General features: G+C 52.4%; 1 protein-coding gene across 6 annotated transcripts in view; it reads left to right on the top strand.

The window, feature by feature from the left end:
• The window catches only part of STIM1 (stromal interaction molecule 1), a 56744-nt gene that overhangs the window by 29778 nt on the left and 5563 nt on the right, over nt 1-21403 (top strand). For all 6 annotated transcript variants that reach the window (XM_087895664.1, XM_087895662.1, XM_060682683.2 and 3 more), the window contains exons 3-8: nt 5305-5419; nt 10390-10501; nt 12551-12666; nt 17504-17681; nt 19075-19252; nt 19976-20143. In XM_087895664.1, coding sequence (XP_087751790.1) covers nt 5305-5419; nt 10390-10501; nt 12551-12666; nt 17504-17681; nt 19075-19252; nt 19976-20143 — 867 coding nt within the window. The remainder of the gene's footprint in view (nt 1-5304; nt 5420-10389; nt 10502-12550; nt 12667-17503; nt 17682-19074; nt 19253-19975; nt 20144-21403) is intronic.

The raw sequence follows: 21403 nt of genomic DNA, 5'->3' as shown, positions 1-21403 counted from the left end.
GAACCCAGTTTTCCCTCTCGTTTTCCCCCCAGGCCACTTTCTGTCTGTGAAACCATCGTTCTGCGAGGTTGCTGAAAAGGTGTGGAGAAGGAAGGCCCTTGGGCTGCGAAAGAGAAGAGGCCGTGGCTGGGTGGGGGAATCCTGGGAGTGGACGTCCACAGGCCTTAAAGGGGCTCTAAGCCAAGCGGGGGGGTCTCCCTCTCCACGGCCATCCTGGAGACCCGCGAAGGCCTCCCTGCAGCCTGTGTGGAGGTTGTGCCGGTTGCCCTTTGAGGTACCTGAGCTCCTCCCTCAGGTTTTTCTGCTGGGCATCAATGCCTTTTCCTCCTTCCCTCACAACCCCTTTCCAAAATTTATGCACACCGTAATTATTTCTGATTTTGTGGCAGTTTAGTAGTTTTGATTCTCCTTTTCTGTGTGTTGTTTCAGTATGTTGACATAGGAAGCAGGAGAATTCCACGTTGAGGTGGGCCCTCTGGGCGGGCGGGCGGGGGTGCCAACGTGCCACACTCGGGGTTTCCTACTAAGAACTGGAACTCTTGATTGAGCTGTGCCGGGAAGGAGAAAGAAGGAAGAAGGGAGGAAGGGAAGAAGGGAAAGAAGAGGGAGGGGAGGGAAAGAAAGAAGGAACTAAGGAAGGAAGGCAGAGCCCATTTGCTTGTCTCCTGGTTCTTCCTGCTCCCCCTGCAGTTGCCTTAGCAGCCCCTGGACTCCTGGCTTCCCAGAAGACCCCCCACACCACCACCACCAGCAGCAGCAGCAGCAGCTCCGCCTGGCCGCCGCCTCTTCCTGGGGCCCTTGGAAGCTGGACTTTGCGGCCTGGCAGGAGGGATCATTTTCTTTCCTGAGCTAAATATACCCGGCAGCAGCTGGTTCCTCTGCCTGCTTCCCTGGGGGAGATCTGGGCTGCTGCGAGCTGCATGGAGGGTCTGGATGACATTGCCAGGCTCCGGGTGGAGGTCACGGGCTCTGCTGGGGAGGGGGGCTGGGGCTGCAGGGAAGCATGTCTGCACCTCCGCTTTGCCCCCCTGGCTTGGCTGCAAGGCTCAAGCGGAGCCTTCCGAGATCTTGGACCGTTTTGGGAAGTTTCATCTCTAACCTTCTCGCCTTTCTCTCTGCTTAGAACCCTGGCCTTGGCTCTCTGCAAAGGTCACTGCACGGCCCAGATTGTCTCCCTCGCTCTTCCTAGGCCTTGGAACTCCAGAGGGGGCTCTTTGGAGGGCCAGCCGGCCAGAGAAAGAATCAGAATAGAATAGAGCTGGAAGGGCCCAAGGCACGCCCCTCCCCCCAGGCATTTTCCCACAAGCTCCATCCTAGAACATAGGATAACAGAGCTGGCAGGGACCATGGAGGTCTTCTAGTCCAACCCCCTGTCCAAGCAGGAGACCCTATGCCATTCCAGACAAGTGCCTGTCCAGTCTCTTCTTAAAAACCTCCAGTGATGGAGCACTTCTGAAGGCAGCTTCCACTGGTTGATTGTTCTCCCTGCCGGGAAATTTCTTCTTAGTTCCAGGTTGCTTCTCTCCTTGGTGAGTTTCCATCTTTTCTCGTCCTGCCTTCTGGTGCTTTGGAGAATAGGTTGAGCCCCTCCTCTTCTTTGGGGCAGCCCCTCAAATACTGGAAGGCTGCTATCACGTCACCCCTAGTCCTCCTTTTCTCTAGACTGGCCAAACCCAAATCCTGCAAGGGTTCCTCCTACGTTTTAGCCTCCAGGCCTTTAATCATCCTGCTTGCTCTTCTCTGCACTTTTTCCAAAGTCTCAACGTCTCTTTTGTGATGTGGGGACCAAAACTGGATTCAGGATTCCAGGTGTGGCCTTACGAAGGCTTTACAAAGTGGTGCCAAAACTTCCCGTGACTTTGATTCTATGCTTCTATTTATTTTTGATTCTATTTATACAACCCAGGATTGCTGTATTCGCTTTTTTGGCTGCTGCCGCACACGGCCGGCTCTGTCTGAGTGATCGTCCACTCGGAAAGGATCCCTCAAGCTGCACCAGGGGCTCTTGTGCGTGTTCAGCCCTGGGAGATTTTTGTTGCAATTAGCTGCTTGTTTTCTCCAGCCCACCCTGTGGTTCCCTTTATTGCTGTGGTTGTGAACACAGCACCCTCCGTGCTTGTGGCTTGCTGGCTCGTTTCAGAAAGAAAAAAAAAAGAAATCCGGGGTTTTTTTTTGTGTTTTGTTTTTGACACTCTTAGTTTGACTTTGCTTTTTTTTCAAGTCCAAGAGTTTGTGAGTCGTGATGAGCAGCAGGAAATGGTGTCACACATCTTCTGCCTCAGTTTTTTTCTTAACTGCTTTCTGGGTGCTTTTTTTAAAAAAATGCAAATGTTTTTGTAATGAAGTTTGCTTAAAAGGCACAGCCACGCAATGCCTTGTGTCTGTCTCTGGTGGGCATCCCAGTTTTCAACTCGGCCCCTTGAGCCTAAAGCCCTCGGGCAACTCCCGTGAGGTGCAAACAACCAGGTGCACACAGGTAGAGTTCAAACTTCATAACTTTATTTATTTTCTGCCTGTAATACAGGAATCTCCCCAGATTGTGGCAGCTTTCGCCTGAGGATGGCCAGATAGAGCTCTAGAGCAGGGCTGTCCAATCTTGGCCACTCTTGTGGACTTCAACTCCCAGAATTCCCCAGACAGCTAGATGGGAGAAGGGTTTGTTCTCTGTTTATATACAAGTGGCCTTCCCTGCCAGTGTAACTCCAATCAGGAAACTACCAACTCAGACAAGCAATAAGCAACAAGAAGGAACCACCAAGAACTCTCCCACATGTATAAAATGAGAGCAAACCCTTCTTCCTTCTAGCACTGATGATGTTACCCAGTTGGGTCATGAAACATCTGCAAGAAGCCCACAGTTCTCCTCCTCCTCCTCCTCCTCCTCCTCTACTGCTCCACAAACCCCGTCCCCTCTTAACCCTGATGATGTTCCCTAGTTGGGCCACGAAACGCCTGCAAGAAAACCACTGAGTTCAGAGAGCCCCAAGGAGCCCCAAAGTTCAACCCTGAGCTCCAAAGGTTCCCTTCTATTGGCTCTTCTTGTGTCTCCACCCATCCCTCTCATAAGGTCATCCCATTGGACGGAACATGAGGTCACCAAGTCACTGATTCCTCAGCCCACTTACCCATGCAGGTGGCTGGGTCCTTTCCCCCCAACTTCTCCACCTGTGTCCCCATCTTGTACCCACATTTATTTATTTATTTATTGTTTATATTTATATACCGCCCTTCTCCCGAAGGACTCGGGGCGGTGAACAGCCAACAGATAAAACACAAGAAACACAAAATTTAAAAACAATATTAAAATCCGATTAAATTAATTTGGCCCACAATTAAAAGCACCCCTGTATTAAAACCCATAATTAAGCAGTTTAAAAATTAAAACAATTTAAAAGAGTTAGGCCAGCCCGGCTTGTTGGAATAGATACGTCTTTAGGGCACAGCGAAAGGTGCGTAGATCCGGGATCCGCCGTATCTCCGGGGGCAGCTCATTCCAGAGGGTAGGTGTCCCCACAGAGAAGGCTCTCCCCCTGGGGGCCGCCAGTAGGCATTGTTTGACCGACGGCACCCTGACGGCACCCTCCCACCCCTCTCTGTGGGAGCGTACTGGTCGGTGGGAGGCTATCGGTGGCAGAAGGCGGTCTCATAAATACCCGGGTCCTAAGCCATGGAGTGCTCTAAAGGTGGTCACCAACACCTTGAAGCGCACCTGGAAGACCACTGGAAGACATGATTAGCTTGGGAGGGGCCTTGGGGCTCTACCCCCTGCTCAGGCATGGAAACCGTAGAGCAGTGATGGCGAACCTTTTCCGCACCAAGCGCCAAAAAGGGAGAACCTCATGTGCGCCCGTCAGGGCCGTGACCAGGAGGAGGAGCTGCCCAGGGGTCATGCGCACACCGGATAAGGTACTTCTGGTTTCTGGCGCGTGCCAGCCAGCCAGTCTTGCGGTTACTGCCGCGCCTGTGCACACGGCGATCAGCTGGTGGGCGCTGGTCTGCTGGTCACGCCGGAAAACGGAAGACCAGCTCTTCTGATTTTCGGCACTGCCACTTGCACAAAGGCCAGCTGATGGTCGTGCGCGCATGCGTGCCAGAAACCCGGAAGAGGAACAGGCAACACCGCACGTGCCAGGCAACATAGCTCCACGTGCCACTTCGGGCACATGTGCCATAGGTTCTCCATCACGGCCTTAGACCGTTCTGGGCAAATGGCAGTCCAGTCTCTTCTTTAAAAACTCCAGCGATGGAGCAGCCACAACTTCTGATAGCACAAAAAGGACTCTATTTATGGGCAGACCTTTTTCTGGGGCAGCCCCTCCCTCAGTGATGGAAGTCCCTCCCGGAATAATAGAATGACAGAATGACAGAGTTGGAAGGGACCTTGGAGGTCATCTAGTCCAACCCCTTGCTCCGGCAGGAGACCTGCTTAGACCATTCCAGACAGGCTCGCTTGTTTGCCTTGCACCAGTCCCTTCTTGCAAGGTTGCTGAGCCGTGACAGCTGTTGGCAAGGGCAGAAGCAGCGAAAGGACGCAGGGGAATGAGACAGGTAGACGCTTCCACACACACACACACACACACACCCAGCAGAGTTGGCTGTCATGGGGCAGGCGGATCTCCTGCAGGAAGCAGGTGGGAAAACGCAGGGCAGGTTTTCAGGCTAGCATGGGCAGCCTTTTCAATGTTTTGGTGAAATCCATTTGCGTAATAACCAGGAAGGACCTTGGCCCTGCTCTGGCCCCGATCCAGCCTCCGGTTGGCAAGAAGCTTTGCGAGGGGTGTCCTTTGCTAGGACGGATATAAGTGGCTGACTCTGCCTGTCAGACCTGCGTCGACTTAGGAAAGACATTTAGGAAAGAAAGACTCTTGACTCCGTTTGATTGAAGTGATAGATTCCTTTAGTAAAGTTAAGTGGTTGCAGTGAAAGTGAAGCTAGATCTAAATATCCCCATGCAAAGGTTACACTTTTCCCCCTTTCCCTGGCCCTCCCTACCCCCCCCCCCCAACCAGTCCATCAGTGTCCAATAGGACGCCTTTATGAGGCTTTGGGAACAGCTCGGAGCATGGCACCTCTTAGTGCAGTTTTGCATTCAGTTCCCAGGCCAGGTGTCCTTGTTGGATGGTTTATTCCGATTTGGCACCTCTGGTTCTCACCCCTCCCACCGATTGTCTTCTGCTTCCCAGGCCCCACGTGTTGCTATCCCCAGATTCCTTCCTCCTCCCTTGCAATTTATGGCAGGATGCCCCCCGAAGTGAAGCACCTGAAGATGGCAGACCTGACCTTGCCTTTGTCTTTCTTTCCCAGTTCCTGCGGGAAGACCTGAATTACCACGACCCAACCATCAAGCACAGCACCTTCCACGGGGAGGACAAGCTCATTAGCGTGGAAGATCTTTGGAAAACCTGGAAGGTGTCGGAAGGTAAGCCCAGAGGGCACCCGCAGGAAAGAAATCCGGGCCTGCCAGGAAAGAACGCGGCGGCTGGCTCGGAACTCACCATCTCCTGACTGCAGGAAGAGGCTTCAGGAAGGGCTGCTTGGCCCCGAGGGCCCCAGGGAAATGCTGAGAAGGGGCAAGAGAAGAGATGGAGGTTCCCCCTCCCGCCCCCCAAGAAAGGGCAATGGACAGGAAAGGCTTAGCATCCACTTTGGCTGTGGGGCCCTTGCTGCTCTCTTGAGTTTTGGTGGTTTTCTTGCAGACATTTCATGACCCAACTAGGAAACTTCATCAGTGTAAGGAGGGTATGTGTGGAGAGGAGGAGGAGGAGGAGGAGGAGGAGGAGGAGGACTGTGGGGTTCTTTGTGATCTTTGAGCTTTGTTCATGACCCAACAACATCATGACTGCTAGAATGGAATGGGGTTTAATCTTGCTTATATACAGTAGCATGGGTGTGGTTCATCATTCCTTGATGAGGATTGTTTGTCTGGTGTTAATCCCTGCTTATCTGGTTGTGGGCTGCTGGAAACGATTTGTTCTGGTCTTTTTGTTTCCTTTGTAGCTTTTTGTTGTCTTGTTGAATGGTGTGTAAATGTGTGATTTATGACACCATAGGCACTGGCAATGATGACGTTATCTAGTTTGGGTCATGGAACGTCTTCAAGAAAACCGCCAAGCTCAGAGAGCACCAAGGACCCCACGGTTCAACCCTGAGCTGCAGATATTCTCTTCCACTTATCCAGTCTGGTCTCTGCAGAAAGAGAAACCCATGTCAAGCGCGTGGGAAAATTAGGAAGTCCGGGCAGTTCAAATGAGTATAAAGTTTTATTGCAAGCTTAGGCTCTCTAGAAGAATCTCAACTATTAACTGTCAAAATGAATTGGTGGCAGATAAGAGTCAATGGAGTTCAAGGTGGGCTGGGCGTAGATCTCTTGTGGGCACGAAGGGACTCGAGTCTGGTGAGGTGTTTGACCCTTCCCTCCCTCGGGCTCAGCCCGGTCATCTCCTACCACTCACGGCTGGGCAACAGGTTTGAGAAAGGAAGCTTCTCTCCAGCTGATGAGGTGCAGAAGGCAACTTCCTACAGGGAGGTCACTCTCAACTCCTGCCCTCCTCCTGCCCTCCTCCTGCCCCCTCCCTCTCGTGGGCCTTGGTTTCCTCCGCTTCTTCCTCCTTCCTGACTCTGCTTCCCCAGCAGCTGCTTCTGCCTCCTGCAGACCGCTTCTCTCCTCCCTCGAGGGAACCTGTTGCAGGACAGCGTGACTTGTTTCCGTTCATCACAGAACTGTTTGTTTTGAAACTTTGGACAATTGCATTGAGAGGTGGTTGTTTTTTTTCAACCGTTTGGCAAGGTGTTTCATGCAACACAGCTGCCTGGGCAATGGGGAAGGACGGGCCAATAACGAATGTTTTTCAAGATGTCTTTTGGCGATCTCCTTAGTGGAGATGTACAGGCCAAGAGACTTGGGGTGATGTCACAGGAATGCCTTAAAGCAGGGCGTCTCCGACCCTGGCAGCTTTAAGACCTGTGGACTCCATAGGGGGCTGAGGAATTCTGGGAGTTGAAGTCCACAGGCCTTAAAGTTGCTGAGGTTGGAGACCCCTGCCTTAAAGAGGAAGCACAGGAGCCGCTGGTGTAGATAGGAGTGAGGGGATTGAGGAGGGCTTGGGGGGGGGGTCTCTCTTCCTCTGGCCACGGAGGCTGACTCTGTCCCGCAGCTTTAGAGATTCATTCAGAGCGGAGGGGAGGGGAGGGGAGGGCTGAGCCTGGATGGAGGAGGAGAAGGGCCGTCTCTCCTGTGGGTGGCCCTCTCATTAGGGCAGTGGCAGACCGGTCAGCCACCCCCTCCCCATCATTTTCAGTGATGCCAAAAGGACTCTGAGCATCAGGGGGAGAGGCTCCCTCTTCAGTGAGACCTTTGAGCCTTTCAAAATCTGTTTCACAAATAAGTTCTTTTGCATGGGGTGACTTTTCTGTCCAACCCAGCCGGTCAGGCTGCCCCGGACCAGGACCAGGCGCTGTGCCCAGAGGCTTGTGGAGACAGAGGGAAGCCCTCCAGGAACAAAGAGCAAGCCCTCCATGCAGGCGTCTGGCTGACACGGGTGCTGAGAGCTTCCTCAGATAACACGGCTGCTCTCAGCCAACACTCCTCCCTTATCCTGCTTTGGCTTCCCCTCGTCAAGCGCCAGGCTCTGCTGGAGCAGCCGGTTATCTGGGGGGCTCTAAGCTGTCTTGCAGCTGGATGCTCCTGGGCCCCTCCTGTCAGCACGTTAGAGAAAGGGTGCTGAAGCCCTGCAGGGAGGGCAGAGAAGGGGGGGGACCCAAGGCTAAAGCATACGAAGAAGGACGGTTTGCAGGAACTGGGCCTGTCTAGTTTAAGGAAAAGAAGGACCAGGGGGGACATGATATCAACCTTCCAGTACCTGAGCGGAGTTTGTTTTCGTTTCGGACTTGTAAGCCACCCAGCCAGTCATTGACTAAGATGGGCAGTTATAGAAATTAGATAGACGGAGAAACGGATGGATGGATAGATAGATGATAGACAGACGGATGTTTTGTGCTCCTAGAGTGCCCCCTGTCCCCCGCGGTGGGTGGGTGGAGCTTGTGCTGGGTGATGTAGACCTTGGTACCAATCCAGCCCAGCAATTCCCCCCCCCCCCTTTTCCTTCCTGTAGGTGAATTCCGTGTGTTTATAGAGAGCTCAGGAGGGCCGAGGGGGAAAGGTCTTTGCTTCTCTGAGCCTGGTGACCGAGGCAGGTGAGGCCCCCAGCAGCTCATAAGCCCCGCCTGGGTAGATCCGCCTGGCCAGAGCAGTTCTAAGAGAGTGGCCAAAGACCCCTCGGCTGACTCTGCGCTCTTTCTGCTAAAGCTCAGCTCCTCCTCGGCTCCTTTGAAAGCAGCTGAAGCCCCCGTGGCCTCCGTCCAGCTGTGCCGGAGGGGGCAGAACAGCTGGAAAACCCCTCCCCCCCAGGCATTCCTCCTTCGGGCAAAGGGGCTGAGCAAAGCCTCCTTTCTCTCTCGTGTGTGAGAATGAGCCTTTGGAGCCTGGGACTTTTCCTTTCTAAATGAGCTGCACAATTGCAAAAGTAAACACCGGCAGTTGTGGCCCTTGAAAGGAGCTGCTCCGTTTATTCTTAGGTTTATTTTCCTCCCCAAATTAGTCACAAATGCTTGTTTATTTTATGACAAGGTCAGAAAGGAGCATTCAAGCATTCAGCCTCCCAGGCTCTGCCCGCCTGGGCAGAAAAACTGCCAGTCCTTGACTTACGACCACAATTCAGCCCAAAATTTCTGTCGCTAAGGGAAACATTTGTTAAGTGAGTTTTGTCCCATTTTACGACCTTTCTTGCCACATTTGTTAAGTGAATCACTGCAGTTGATAAGTTAGCAACTTGGTCGTTAATTGAATCGGAAGGTTGCAAAGGGGGATCACGCGAACCCGGGACGCTGTGACCGTCATAAATGTGAATCAGTTGCTAAGCATCCGAATGTCAATCACATGATCATGGGGATGCTGCAATGGTCGTAAGTGTGAAAAACGTTCATAAGTCACTCTTTTCATTGTGGTTGCAACTTTGAACTGTTGTAAGTCGAGGACTGTCTGCAGTTTAATCGGCCCTTTCCAGATTCCTCTCCTTGGGATGAGGCTGCCCTGACTCTTGGGGTGCAACCTGCTCTTCTAGAACATAGAATGCGAGAGCTGAAAGGGACCTCGGAGGTCTTCTAGTCCAGCCCCCTGCTCAAGCAGGAGGCCCTAGACTATGCTGGACCAACGGCTGTCCCGTCTCTTCTTGAAAACCTCCAGTGATGGAGCAGCCACAACTTCTAGTGGCAAGCCGTTCCACTGGCTAGCTGTCCTCACTGTCAGAAATTTCTAGTTCTAGGCTGGATTTCTCTTATAAGTTTCCATCCGTTGCTTCTCGTCCTGCCTTCAGGGGCTTTGGAGGATAGGTGGACCCCCTCAAACCGGGATCATCCCAGGGCTCCAGCATCCCTGCTTTTCCTCTGCTGGTAGGGAAAGCGACCAGACTGGGAGGGTCTCCATCACCTCCAGTCTCCCCCCCCCCCCAGCCCTTTCTTCCTTCTCCCTGCTGAATAAACAATAGTAGAAGGGAATTTATACTTCAACATACTTTCATAGCAAGGCCTTACAGAGCAGAGCTGAACAATGGAGTGATCCAAATTAATGCTGACTGGGATGGGAGACCCCCGCAAGCCCACCCCCCACCCCCTGGCAGTGGCAATCTGCTCCCTCTTTCCTCCCTCCCTCCCTCTTTCCTTTCCTTTCCTTTCCTTTCCTTTCCTTTCCTTTCCTTTCCTTTCCTTTCCTTTCCTTTCCTTTCCTTTCCTCCCTCCCTCCTTCCCTCCCTCCCTCCTTCCCTCTCTCCTCTCCTCTCCTCTCCTCTCCTCTCCTCTCCTCTCCTCTCCTCTCCTTTCCTTTCCTTTCCTTTCCTTTCCTTTCCTTTCCTTTCCTTTCTACAGTTCAGGTGATAATGTTATCTAGTTTGTTAATGAAACGTCTGCAAGAAAACAACCAAGCTCCGAGAACATCCCAACATTAAATATTGCCATTGAAATTAAGATATATGGCAGGGTGAAGATAGAGTCTTCCCTTAAACCACCAGCCCACCCACCCACCCCCAGCATGACACACACTCCCATGGAGACCCCAGGCCAGCGGGCAGAACCAGGTTTGCCAAGAGGTAGTGGGCAGATCCCTCCTCGTGGGGCACAGTGGCCCTCTTGTAAGGCTCTCTCCTGACTCCAGTTATATCAATCAGAGGACGGAGTAAAGAAGATCATAGAAAGGATAAATAATAATAATATTACAGGGTCGGTAAATGCACATAGACCTTAGGCAGGACTGTGAGAATCGGGGGGGGGGGGGCTTCAGCTGAGGGACGGCAGGAGGGGGAATAACTTTGTGTGTGTCTCTCTCTGCTTCTTCTGCAGTCTACAACTGGACGGTGGAGGAAGTGGTGCAGTGGCTGATCACCTACGTGGAGCTCCCCCAGTACGAAGAGACCTTCCGGAAGCTTCAGCTCACGGGCCACGCCATGCCCAGGTCAGCCTGCCCTGCCGTGGCCCAGGATTCAGGGCGTCGGACCCAGAGAGGGGGACGGATTCGGGGGTTGTGGCTTTGAGGGAGAGGGAGTTTTTGGGAGGCTGCTGGTGCTCCTGAGAGACCCCCGGCTGCTTCTCAAAAAAAAAACCCATGATTTTTTTTTCTCTTTTTGAACCAGTGCTATTTTTATTTCATTTATTTTTTTATCACAGCTTTGTTAATTTTACAAATGGCTCAAGGCGACACAGATACCCAACATTCTTCCTCCGATTTTCCCACAACAACAGCCCTGTGAGGTGGGCTGGACTGTGAGAATGGGAGTGGCCCAAAGTCACCCAGCCGGCTCTCATACCTAAGGCGGGACTAGAACTCTCCGTCTCCTGGTTTCTGGACCAGCACCTGAACCGTTGGACCAACTAGCTCTTCTCTTCTTCTGCTGTTTTTTGTCCATGGTTGCCCATGTGTAGAGTTTGAACCCTTGGCCAAGGAAGTCCCCTTTGCCGAGAAATCTGCAGTTCATTTTCCAGATCAGGGCTCTAACAATACTAAGTATATATAAATACCAAAAGCAAATACAGTTGAATATGAAAGTAAACAAGATTTTGTTTTTCCTATCTGGCGTTATCCCATATAAAACGAACTTTGATCCTTGGATGGATGGATGGATTTAAAAAATACCTTAATTCTTTTCAACACCCCAAAATCTGTGTGATCTTTTCATACGTAATGCAGAATCCCTTACCTTTTGCCACTCTTGGCACCTCTTATGAAATCCTCCTTTCCCTGGGTCTGAGAAAATGCTGCTTGGAAGTTAAAGGAGCTTTGGAGCACAGAAACCCCCAGTGAGATCGATTAAGCTTAATCAAGGAACCTGAAACGTGCAAAATTTACTTGCATGCCTGTCCCAGAATCTCTGTTTCCAGACTTCCGCTGGGGATTTGCACAACCGAAGGGATCAAACTGAGAAAGTCGGGTGGGTGTGATTGCCAAGAACCGCAAGGAAAAAGCCTCTTTTGCTATAGCAGGGGTATCCTGCTGGCTGGGGAATTCTGGGAGTTGAAGTCCACACGTCTTAAAGTTGCCAAGGTTGGACACCCTTGTGCTACAGGAAAGGGGGTAAGGCTGGAGGTTCTGCAACCTGCTGCTCTCCAGTCCCGAAAGAAGCCACGACATCTTCAGGGCCATCAGGTGAGAAGGTGCCTTCAAGACCAGTTGACTGCAGAAGATCTGGCAGGATTTGGGTGTGGTCTGGAGACCCAAGGCTGCCTTTGCTTCAGCCAACTTTCCCTGGAAAATAATTGCCCTGCCTTGGACCACTCGCCTTTCCTAGGGAGGGAGGTTATCCCGCCGGAAGCCACACCTGCTTGGCTGGATCTGCATCTCCTCCATCGTTGTGGAAGCTAGACAGGTCTTCCCACCTGTCGTCTCTCTTCCATGCAGTTGAGGTGCTAGAGGGCAGGTCTTGGATTTGGCAACTCTGCAGAGACCCCCGGTATGGACCTTACCTCTTTTATGAAGTCCCATTCAGATGTTGCCTTCAAGACCTTGAGAAGAACCTGGAAACGGCTTCTAATCTTGTTCCTGTGACCAGCAGCACACCTGAACTGACCCTCTGGGGGTCCTTGGTGCTCTCTGAGCTTGCGGTTGTTTCATGACCGAACTAGGTAACATCATCAGTGCTAGAAGGTTGCGTAGAACGTTCATGACTCAACTGGTTCTACAAAACCTCCTAGCACTGATGATGCTATTTAGTTTGGTCATGAAACATGTGCAAGAAAAGCACCAAGCTCAGAGAGCACTAAAGGCCCCACAGTCCTCCTCCTCCTCCTTATCTCTGGGGGAAAAAAAAAACCCTCCCTTCTAGCACCGATGATGTCACCTAGTTGAGTAATGACATACCTGCAAGAAAACCACCAGGCCCCACAGTTGAGCCCTGAGCTACAAATATTCTTCTGAGCAGATTCTGTTGAGGGAAATTGAGGTGCCGCCTTTTGCCAGCCTGACCTTCCCTCTTCCTTAGATGCACAACTCTCTCGCTCTTCCTTGCAGGTTGGCCGTCAGCAACGCCACCCTGTCAGGGATGGTTCTGAAGATGACCGACAGGAGCCACCGGCAGAAGCTGCAGCTGAAAGCCTTGGACACCGTCCTCTTCGGCCCGCCTCTCCGTGAGTGACCCTCCAGCGTCCCAGGGTGCTAGGAGGCTGGGAGTGTGTGTGTGTGTGTGGTGTGTGTGTAGGTGGGGGGGGGGTTGGACTTTCACTCCCAGCGTCCTGAGCTGAGCAGGCCAAGGAGTTGTGGGAACGTTAGTTCAAGCAATTTGAAGGCTGGAATGGATTTCCCAGCAGCCCTGAAGCGGGGTGACCTCCCTCCTTGTGGCTTGGCTGAGGCATTTCTGAGGAAGTGTGACCGGTTGTGAGTGTGATCACAACTCTTTGAGGTTTGCAGCGACCGCTGTGACTCTCCTGTGTTGCTGAGGGGGAGGGGGAGGAGAAAATGCCCGAAGGCTGCCCCTCCGCGGTGGGACCTCTTTGTCCTGGGGACGGGCCCAGTTGTCTACGCAATTAGGTGGCAAACCTGGTTTCTGCCTTTTGCAAAAAAGGTTGCGAAAATTTTACGACCGTCAACGACTTGCGACAGTGACGGGCAGGCTTCGTTCCAGTTGTAAGTCAGGGACGACCTGTGGCTCAGAGTTCTTATTTATTTTATTGATTAAATTTATACACTGCCTATCCTGCAGTTAAGGGAGGGGGCTTTGGCTAAACCTCCTGTTCAGGAAGTCCTCGACTTACAACCATTCGTTTAGTGACCGAAGCCTCAAACACACTGAAAAAAGTGACCGTTTTTCACACTTTCACCACCGTTGCAGCATCCCCCGTCTCACGTGATCAAAAGTCAGGTGCTTGGACAACTGGTTCATATTTACGACGGTCACAGAGTCCCAGGGTCACGCGATCCCCTTTTGCGGCCTTCAGATAAGCAAAGTCAGCGGGGAAGCCAGATTCACTTAACAACCGGGTCACTAACTTAATAAGTGTACTGATTCACTTAATGGTGTTAAGAAAGATCGTACAATGAGGCAAAACTCACTTAGCAACAGAAATTGTGGTCGTAAGTCAAAGAGTACCTGTAAACGCAATGGGAATTTTGCTTTTGTTTTGTTTCCTAGTTGCATTATCTGAGGTGTGTCTTTGTATTTGTGTTGGAACTCACTTTTTCCTGGGTGTTTTTTCTATTTTATCACCATGAGGCCATCAGTACAGAAGGAAACAGGACCAGTGAGAGTGGAGTTTCTTTTATGGTTTTTGAGAAAAGGACGAGCAGTCTAATCCGTTGGAACTCATTCACGGCATATTTGATGCTTTCAGACTTAATTTAGTTTCTTACTCTGTGTGTGTGTGTGTGTGTGTGTGTGTGTGTATTTGTAGATTTAAAGGAATAGTTTAGGGGAAGGACAGAGAGCCCTCTAATGCAGGGGTCTCCAGCCTTGGCAACTTTAAGCCTGTCGGACTTCAGCTCCCAGTTGGCTGGGGAATTCTGGGAGTCGAAGCCCGCCAGGCTTAAAGCTGCCAAGGTTGGAGACCCCTGCTCTAATGGGATTATTACCGCATCTGTATATTCTTCTAATGCCGAGGGATTTCTCTCCTTGTGGGGTTGTGTATATAATGGCTTATGAGTCCTTCACTGCTTTGACGATCTGTTTAAAATACGAGCAGATGTCTTGGTCCTTTCTTTTTCATTTTATGTGTTTATTTGCTGTTTTAGCTGGAGCACTTCATTCCAGCTCTCTACACCAGCGTTTCCCAACCCAGGGCCCTCGAAGACCTGGGGAATCTGGGAGTGGAAGTCCACACCTCTTAAAGGGCCCTGTGTTGGGAAACGCTGCTCCATCTACATCAGGGCTGTCAAATTCAAGGCCTGAGGGCCGGATCCAGCCCACGGGGCCATCCTGGAAAATGTAAGGGGCCGGCCCGCATGGCTTCGGCCCGGTCTACCCAATGCAAAGAGGAAACATTGGGCCAGTAGTTTGGGGAGCAAGCTAGCCACACCCATCCAGTCAGTCATGCCCCCCTCCAGCCCCTCCCCCAGGTCAACCACAGCCCTCAATGAAATTTTGACACCCCTGATCTACATCAACAGTTGGAAGGAAGGAAGGAAGGAAGGAAGGAAGGAAGGAAGGAAGGAAGGAAGGAAGGAAGGAAGGAAGAAAGAAAGAACTGGTTATGTGATCAGAATTCAGGCCCTTGGCCAGTGGCGTGTACCCACTGTTGCAGCATCCCAGAGTCATGTCGTCCTTTGTGACCTTCTGAGGAGCAACGTCAGTGGGGAAGCCAGATCCATTGAACAACTTAAACTCTGTGGCAAAAGAGGGGGTACTTTGGGGCAAAACTCACTTGTTAACAAATGCCTGGCTTAGCAGCAGAAAGGTTGGGCTCAATTGCGGTCATAGGTCGAGGACTACCTGTCTACCGGCATGATGTACTGGCACCCTTGGCAAAAGCAGGCCTACTTTCACAAAGGACTCCAGCAGAGCAGAGCAAAACTCCAGGGGTCTCGCCAGACGGAGACCCAAGCGAGGTGAGCCCCTCTCTTCAGATGCTCCTTCACGGAAGGTCAGCCGGAGCCGGTTCCTCCTTCTTGGGGTTTCCTCTGCTCGGCCACAAGCCAGGAAGGAAGGCGTCCATCTTCCCCGGCTGAGCTCACGTTGGCCGCCTTTGACGGAGGTTGCTCCATTGTGAGGAGGAGTTGAAACTGGTCCCAGCAAGCTGGCAAGCGGAGGGGCTGGGCTGCTGCTTCTTGGGAACCTTCTCTCGCATTGTGTGTGTGTGTTTCACAACATGTGAACAAGAAGCAACAGGTGGAAGACTGTCAGAAGGAGGTCCTACCTGGAACGAAGGAGAAATTTCCTGAGGGTGAGAACAATTAATGAACAGAACCGCTTTCCTCCAGGAGTGGCGGCTGCTCCGTCATTGAGGCCTTTAAGAAAAGATTGGACAGCCATTTGTCTGGGATGCCCTAAGGCCTCCTGCCTTGGACTAGAAGGTCCCTTCCGGCCATAGGGTTCTACGAAAGGCTTTAGACAGAACAAGAAGCAACGGATGGACACTCCTCATGGAGAGAAGCAATTTCCTATCCGTGGAATGACTTGCCTTCAGCAGAAGTGATGGCTGTTCCATCATTGGAGGTCTTCAAGAAAAGATTGTGCAGAATGGTATAAGGTTGGGGAAGGGGGTTGGACCAGAAGACCTCCAAGCTCCCTTCCAGCTCTAGGATTCTTGGAGCCCCATGACAGGTGGGAAACACCAGGAACTGGATCTGGCAGGTTCTTCTCCCTCTGCGGAGAATCCCCCCCCCCCCAATGATGGAAGAACCTGGATGATGAGCCGTCCTGGCTTCAGGTCTGAAGGGAAGGGCCTGGACAGTTGGAAGATGCTGTTTAATGGTTTCCTGGCTCAACCCTTTGGAAACGGTCCTGAAGATGCAAGAGAACCTGGAGACCTGCTCAAGAAGGTCCATTCTTCTTCCTTGGGGTTTGCTCCAACATCCCTGCCATGCGACACTTGGTCTCCAGGTTGGGCCAGCCTGTATTTACATCGCTAGAGCCCTGCAGATTTGGCACAGAGGTTGCTGTCTGAGGAATCCGATTGTGGGTCACCAGCTGTGGACCGAGCCTGTGCAGATCTCCTCGGGCACCAGCGGATCCTCTTTAAGGCCTGAAGAATCCCTGGGGGCTTCTGCACCTCCCCCCCCCCCAAACCAGGAAAATGAAATCCTGAAGCTGCTGAAGGAAGGCAATTATCCTGCTTCATTAAGGATGAGGAGGCTGAACGAAGAACAAATAACTCCCTAATGCTTGGTCCAAAGGCTGATTGCTGAAAGAACAATCGGTTCTTTCTTTCTGAGAAGAACATCTCCTTCCTTCCTTACTTTCTGCAGAGATTTTATCTAGTTGCAAACTGAAAACATTCCCAATCTCTTTCTAAACTGCGTTTTTGGCTACTTCCAGACCGATGGCTGTAAGTTTATTTTATTTATTACATTTATCTGCAGCCCATCTCTCTGCAGGAGGTTCATGGAGATATTCCTTACTGATTGACCCCTGTGAGGCTTTCTGACTTCCTGAGGGCCTTGGCCAAAACTCATCGACAATACGACCTCTGGAGTTGCTGTGGCTGGTTTTAACTGCGCTAAAACCACACGCCCGTAATTCTCCAAAGCCCAAAGGGCGGGCCCCTGAAGAGCCACTCGTGGAGATGCGTGTCTGAAGGTGGCTTAGGAGTCACAGCCAAGCCCCAGGGGGTCAGAGGAGAAGCGGGGGGGGGAGGGGGGCTTGATCGCTTCCAAAAATTATGAAGGGTTTGGGGTCAAAGATATGTATTTATTTATACTTCATATCTCTCAGCCTCCCGTCTCCCTCGGAGAGGGACTCTGCGTGGCGTACAACATAACTGATAAAATTAAACTTGAAAATCAGAATAATTTAAGATTTTAAAAAATTTAAATTATAAAACCATTTTATAAAAAATTCTAGAACAGAACAGAATTACAGTTCCAAGATGGTGGATTAACGGTTGTTAATAGAGTTGAGGGGGACAGCCAGCCCCATGGTTGTGAGGGCCCGTGCGTCCCCCAAGCAAGGCCACAAGGCCAAGGGCTCCATCCCTGGAGGCTTTCGAGAAGAGACTGGACACCCATAGGGTCTCCTGCTTGAGCAAGGGGTTGGACTAGAAGACCTCCAAGCTCCCTTCCAGCTCTGTGATTCTGCTGTTACGTTACTTGGATCTCTCATGAAGATGCAGGCTTATTCTGCCTGCCCCTTCTGGCCCATTCAGACCTTCCAGGAGAGACGAGTATCCCTGATCTGAGAATTCCCCTCCCCTCCCCTGGAATCTGGAAGCCCGGCGGGGTGCTGGCCTCCAGATCAGATCAAAGCCGGCCGAGGAGGGGAAGGGAAGGAGCTGGGTGGGTCTCCTTGTTGACGCTCTTCCACTTCTGTTTCCCCAGTGACCCGTCATAACCACTTGAAAGACTTCATGCTGGTGGTGTCCATCGTGATTGGCGTGGGAGGCTGCTGGTTTGCTTACATCCAGAACCGCTACTCCAAAGAGCACATGAAGAAGATGATGAAGGACCTCGAAGGCCTTCACAGGGCTGAGCAGAGTCTCCACGACCTCCAGGAAAGGTGGGTGGGCCGCTTCCTCCTTCCAGCTGGAACCCTTGACGGAGACGGGGGCTGATCCCTTTCCTTCCTTCCTTCCTTCCTCCCTCCCTCCCTCCCTCCGTGTGCCCGGGCGAAGTCTGCATGCGCTTCAGCTCCCTTGAGAAACATTGGATGAATTCCCCACAGGGTGAGTGTGGTGGGCCTTCACGTATGTCAGGGAGGTGGTTGCCCCCAACCCATTTTTTATTTTGGTTGTACTTGCTCCAGCACATCCCCAAGAGATGCTGCCAGAAGAGATGTGATCAATAACGGGAGAAAGGGTTTTTTTTTTAAATGCCCTCTGAGCTTGGTGGTTTGGCTCAGGAATTCTGGGAGTTGAAGTCCATGGGTTGCTAAGTCGCCAGAGTTGCCCAACCCCGAGCCCTTGGGCTGATGGAAACTACAGTCTTCCACCTGGATTGAGAGAGGTCACCTGCCCCTCAGGTCCTGTGGCCTGGGAGCCTTGCAGGAGCTACTTGGGCTTGCAAGTCCACAGTGGGGCTGATCTCCTGGGCTAATTCTGGACCTACAGATCTCCAAGGAGTCTTGGAAACTTCCTGATGGTCTCTGGGTGGTGCTTAGGATTTTTTCTCTCTCTCCGGCCCCCGGGCGTCCCTGGGGTAGTCCTGCCTTTAGATGCCTGCATGGGGATCCTTCCTAGGCAGTGGAGGTTTCCGAACTCATCTGCCCCCTTTATGGAGGACCTGCCTGTCCACCTTCCTCCATGTCTCATTTTTTGTGACCCCGGGACACTGCGACAGTCATAAATAGGAACCACTTGCCGAGCGTCTGAATTTTGATCACGTGACCCCAGGGGTCCTGCAGTGGTCGTAAGTGTGAAAAACTGTCATAAGTCCCTTTCTTCAGTGCCGTTGAAACTTCAGTCACTAAACGAACCGTTGTAAGTCAAGAAGTTCCTGCACTCGGATTAGATGCGGTTGCTTCAGTCACTTGGCCCTCGGGCGCTTTGAAGAAAGTTCTCCTTGGCAGAGTGGCAGCTGGATGGAATGGACTAGAAGACCTCCAGGGTCCCTTCCAACTCTCTGGTCCTCTTCTAATTGTCCCTCCGGAGGTCCCTGCCTGCCCCACCTCTTCCGCCCATGAGGTTCTCCGCTAGAGGAGGCTGCCCTGAAACCAAAGGAAGGAGGTTCCAGAAGATCTCCAAGGGATTCCTGAGATGGTCCCTCCCAGCCCAGCTTCCTCCTTTGCCCTGGCTCCCCAGATCCTCCCCGGGATCTCCTCCTTGGCCCCTCCTGCTGGGCTCAGGAGGCCTCCGTCCCTTCCGCCTTTCCTCCAGATCCCGCTTGGCCCTGCTCTCATCGGCCGGGAGGGCCTGCCCCCTCCCTCCCTCCCCACGTGTCCCTCTCTTCCTCAGGCTGCAGAAGGCCCAGGAGGAGCATCGCTCGGTGGAGGTGGAGAAGGTCACCCTGGAGAAGAGGCTGCAGGACGAGATCAGCATCGCCAAGCAAGAGGCCCACCGGCTCCGGGAGCTGCGCGAAGGCACCGAGAACGAGCTCAGCAGGCAGAAGTATGCCGAGCAGGAGCTGGAGCAGGTACGCCTGGGGGGTTGGGGGTGAGGGAGGGGGTGGCCCCTGCTGGGGACCCGGGCTGTGCGGGGTCCTTGGTGCTCTCTAAGCTTGGTTGTTTCCTTGCAGACGTTTTCATGACCTGACTAGGTGACAGCATCAGTGCTAGTGATGGTGATGATGATGATGATGATAGCACTGAAGGTGTTACCTGGTCAGGTCATGAAACGTTTGCAAGAAAACAACTGAGCTGAGAGAGCACCAAGGACCCCCCCACACACTGCTCCTCCTCCTCCCTGCAAACCCTGTGGCCTCCTAGCACTGATGGTGTTCCCTAGTTGGGTCATGAAATGTCTATAAGAAAACCACCAGGCTCAGAGAGCACTAACAACCCCACAGTCTTCGTCCTTCTCTTCACAACGCTCCCTCCCTCCCAGCACTGATGATGTTCCCTAGTTGGGTCATGAAACATCTGCCAGAAAGCTACCAAATAGAGAGAGAACCAAGGGCCCTTCATTTCAACCCCGGGCTGCAACTATTCTCTTTTCTTGGTCCCTGAACCTCCTACTTCTGGACTTCTGGCCCTTGACCTGCCGCCTTTCGGACTGACCCCAACCCTCAGCTGTCTCTGGGCCTGTGGGGTGTCCACATAAGCACCAAGCCTCCCCACGGCTGCTGTTGCTATTCTCCGGGGTGTGTCCTCTCTGCCCTCTGAAGCCCTGCTGGGGCCCTTATGTCTCCCCCCCCCAGGTGCGCATGGCCCTCCGGAATGCGGAGAAGGAGCTGGAGTCCCACAGCAGCTGGTCGGCCCCCAATGCCCTCCAGAAGTGGCTGCAGCTGACCCACGAGGTGGAGGTCCAGTACTACAACATCAAGAAACAGAACGCGGAGAAGCAGCTGCTCCTGGCCAAAGAGGGGGTGAGTGCCGGGGTGGCCATCGTGAGGATGCCCCCCCCAAATCCCTTTTCAACCAGTCACATACAGCAGGGAGGGGCCTCCCAACCTTGGCAACTGATACACAGGTAGCCCTCAGCTTACAACCACAATCGAGACCAGCATTTCTGTTATTAATCGAGGCGGTCGTTCAGTGAATCCCAGCTGATTTTGCATCTTTTTTGCCATGGTTGTTAATTGAATCATGCGGTCATTAAGTGAATCCAACTCCCCCCACTGACTTAGCTGGCTGGAAGCTGCCTGGGAAGGTGGCCAGGGAAGCTCACACAACCCCAGGAGCTTTGCGACTGTTGTATACATTACCAAGCACTCAAATTTTGATCATGTGACCATGGTGATGCTGTGTCGGTTATAAGTGTGAGACCAGTCATAAGTCACTTTTTCAGGGCCGTTGCAACTTTAAATGGTCACTAAATGAATAAGTTGAGGACTACCTGTATAGATGTGATGGAATGTAGGTAGGAGGGGCTTCATTCAAGAAAATCAAGAGACAGCTCAGCCTGGATATTTTGTGGGTGAGAAAGAGGGTGAAGGCAGCTCCTCCTCACTAGTTCCCAGAGTGTACGGTAGATGCAGATAGGAGAGGCTTCAGCCTGGCAAGATTCTGTCTGTGGGTGTGAAAAATGAAGACGAATCGGCACCTGTTGTTCTGGGCTTGGGGCCAGGCAGTAGTGCTTGAACCTGTCCCATCTTCCTCCAAAGGGAGCACCGTGTGGCTTTCCTTCCTTAGCTAGAACCTTCTCTGTTTTACTGTTTCCATTCTGCAGCGAACGGAAAGAATCTTTGTAAGGGCTGCAAAGCAGGTATCCCAGTCGTGGGAAGATGAGGAGGGGGTGGAGCCCGTAGCAGCTCCCCATTGCCACTAGGGGGCCTCTGTCCGTGGTGGAATCTGCAGCTGAAGGGAGGGGGGAATGAAGAGATGGGTCCTTCAGATGGCAGGGAGGGAGCCACCACGGAGAAGGCCCTTCTTCCTGGACCCCCCTCCCCCAACATCCCCTGCCTCCCTGCTCTGGTGGGTCTGGTGGAGATGGCTGAGAAAAGGGGGAGGGGGAAGAAGAGTTGGAGGAACTGGGGACGGCCAGTCTAGAGAACTTCTTTTCTCTAGCGGGGGTGGGGGGTGGGGGGACTTGATAGCAGCATTCCAACATTTGAGGGGCTGCCCCAAAGAAGAGGAGGCTATTCTCCAAAGTACCAGAAGGCAGGACAAGCAACGGATGGAGGGAA

This window comes from Pantherophis guttatus, chromosome 5 (assembly GCF_059756535.1).
Source record: "Pantherophis guttatus breed Tessera chromosome 5, ASM5975653v1, whole genome shotgun sequence".
NCBI lineage: Eukaryota > Metazoa > Chordata > Lepidosauria > Squamata > Colubridae > Pantherophis > Pantherophis guttatus.
The sequence above is the reverse complement of the archived record's forward strand: the minus strand, read 5'-3'. Positions and strand labels throughout refer to the sequence as shown.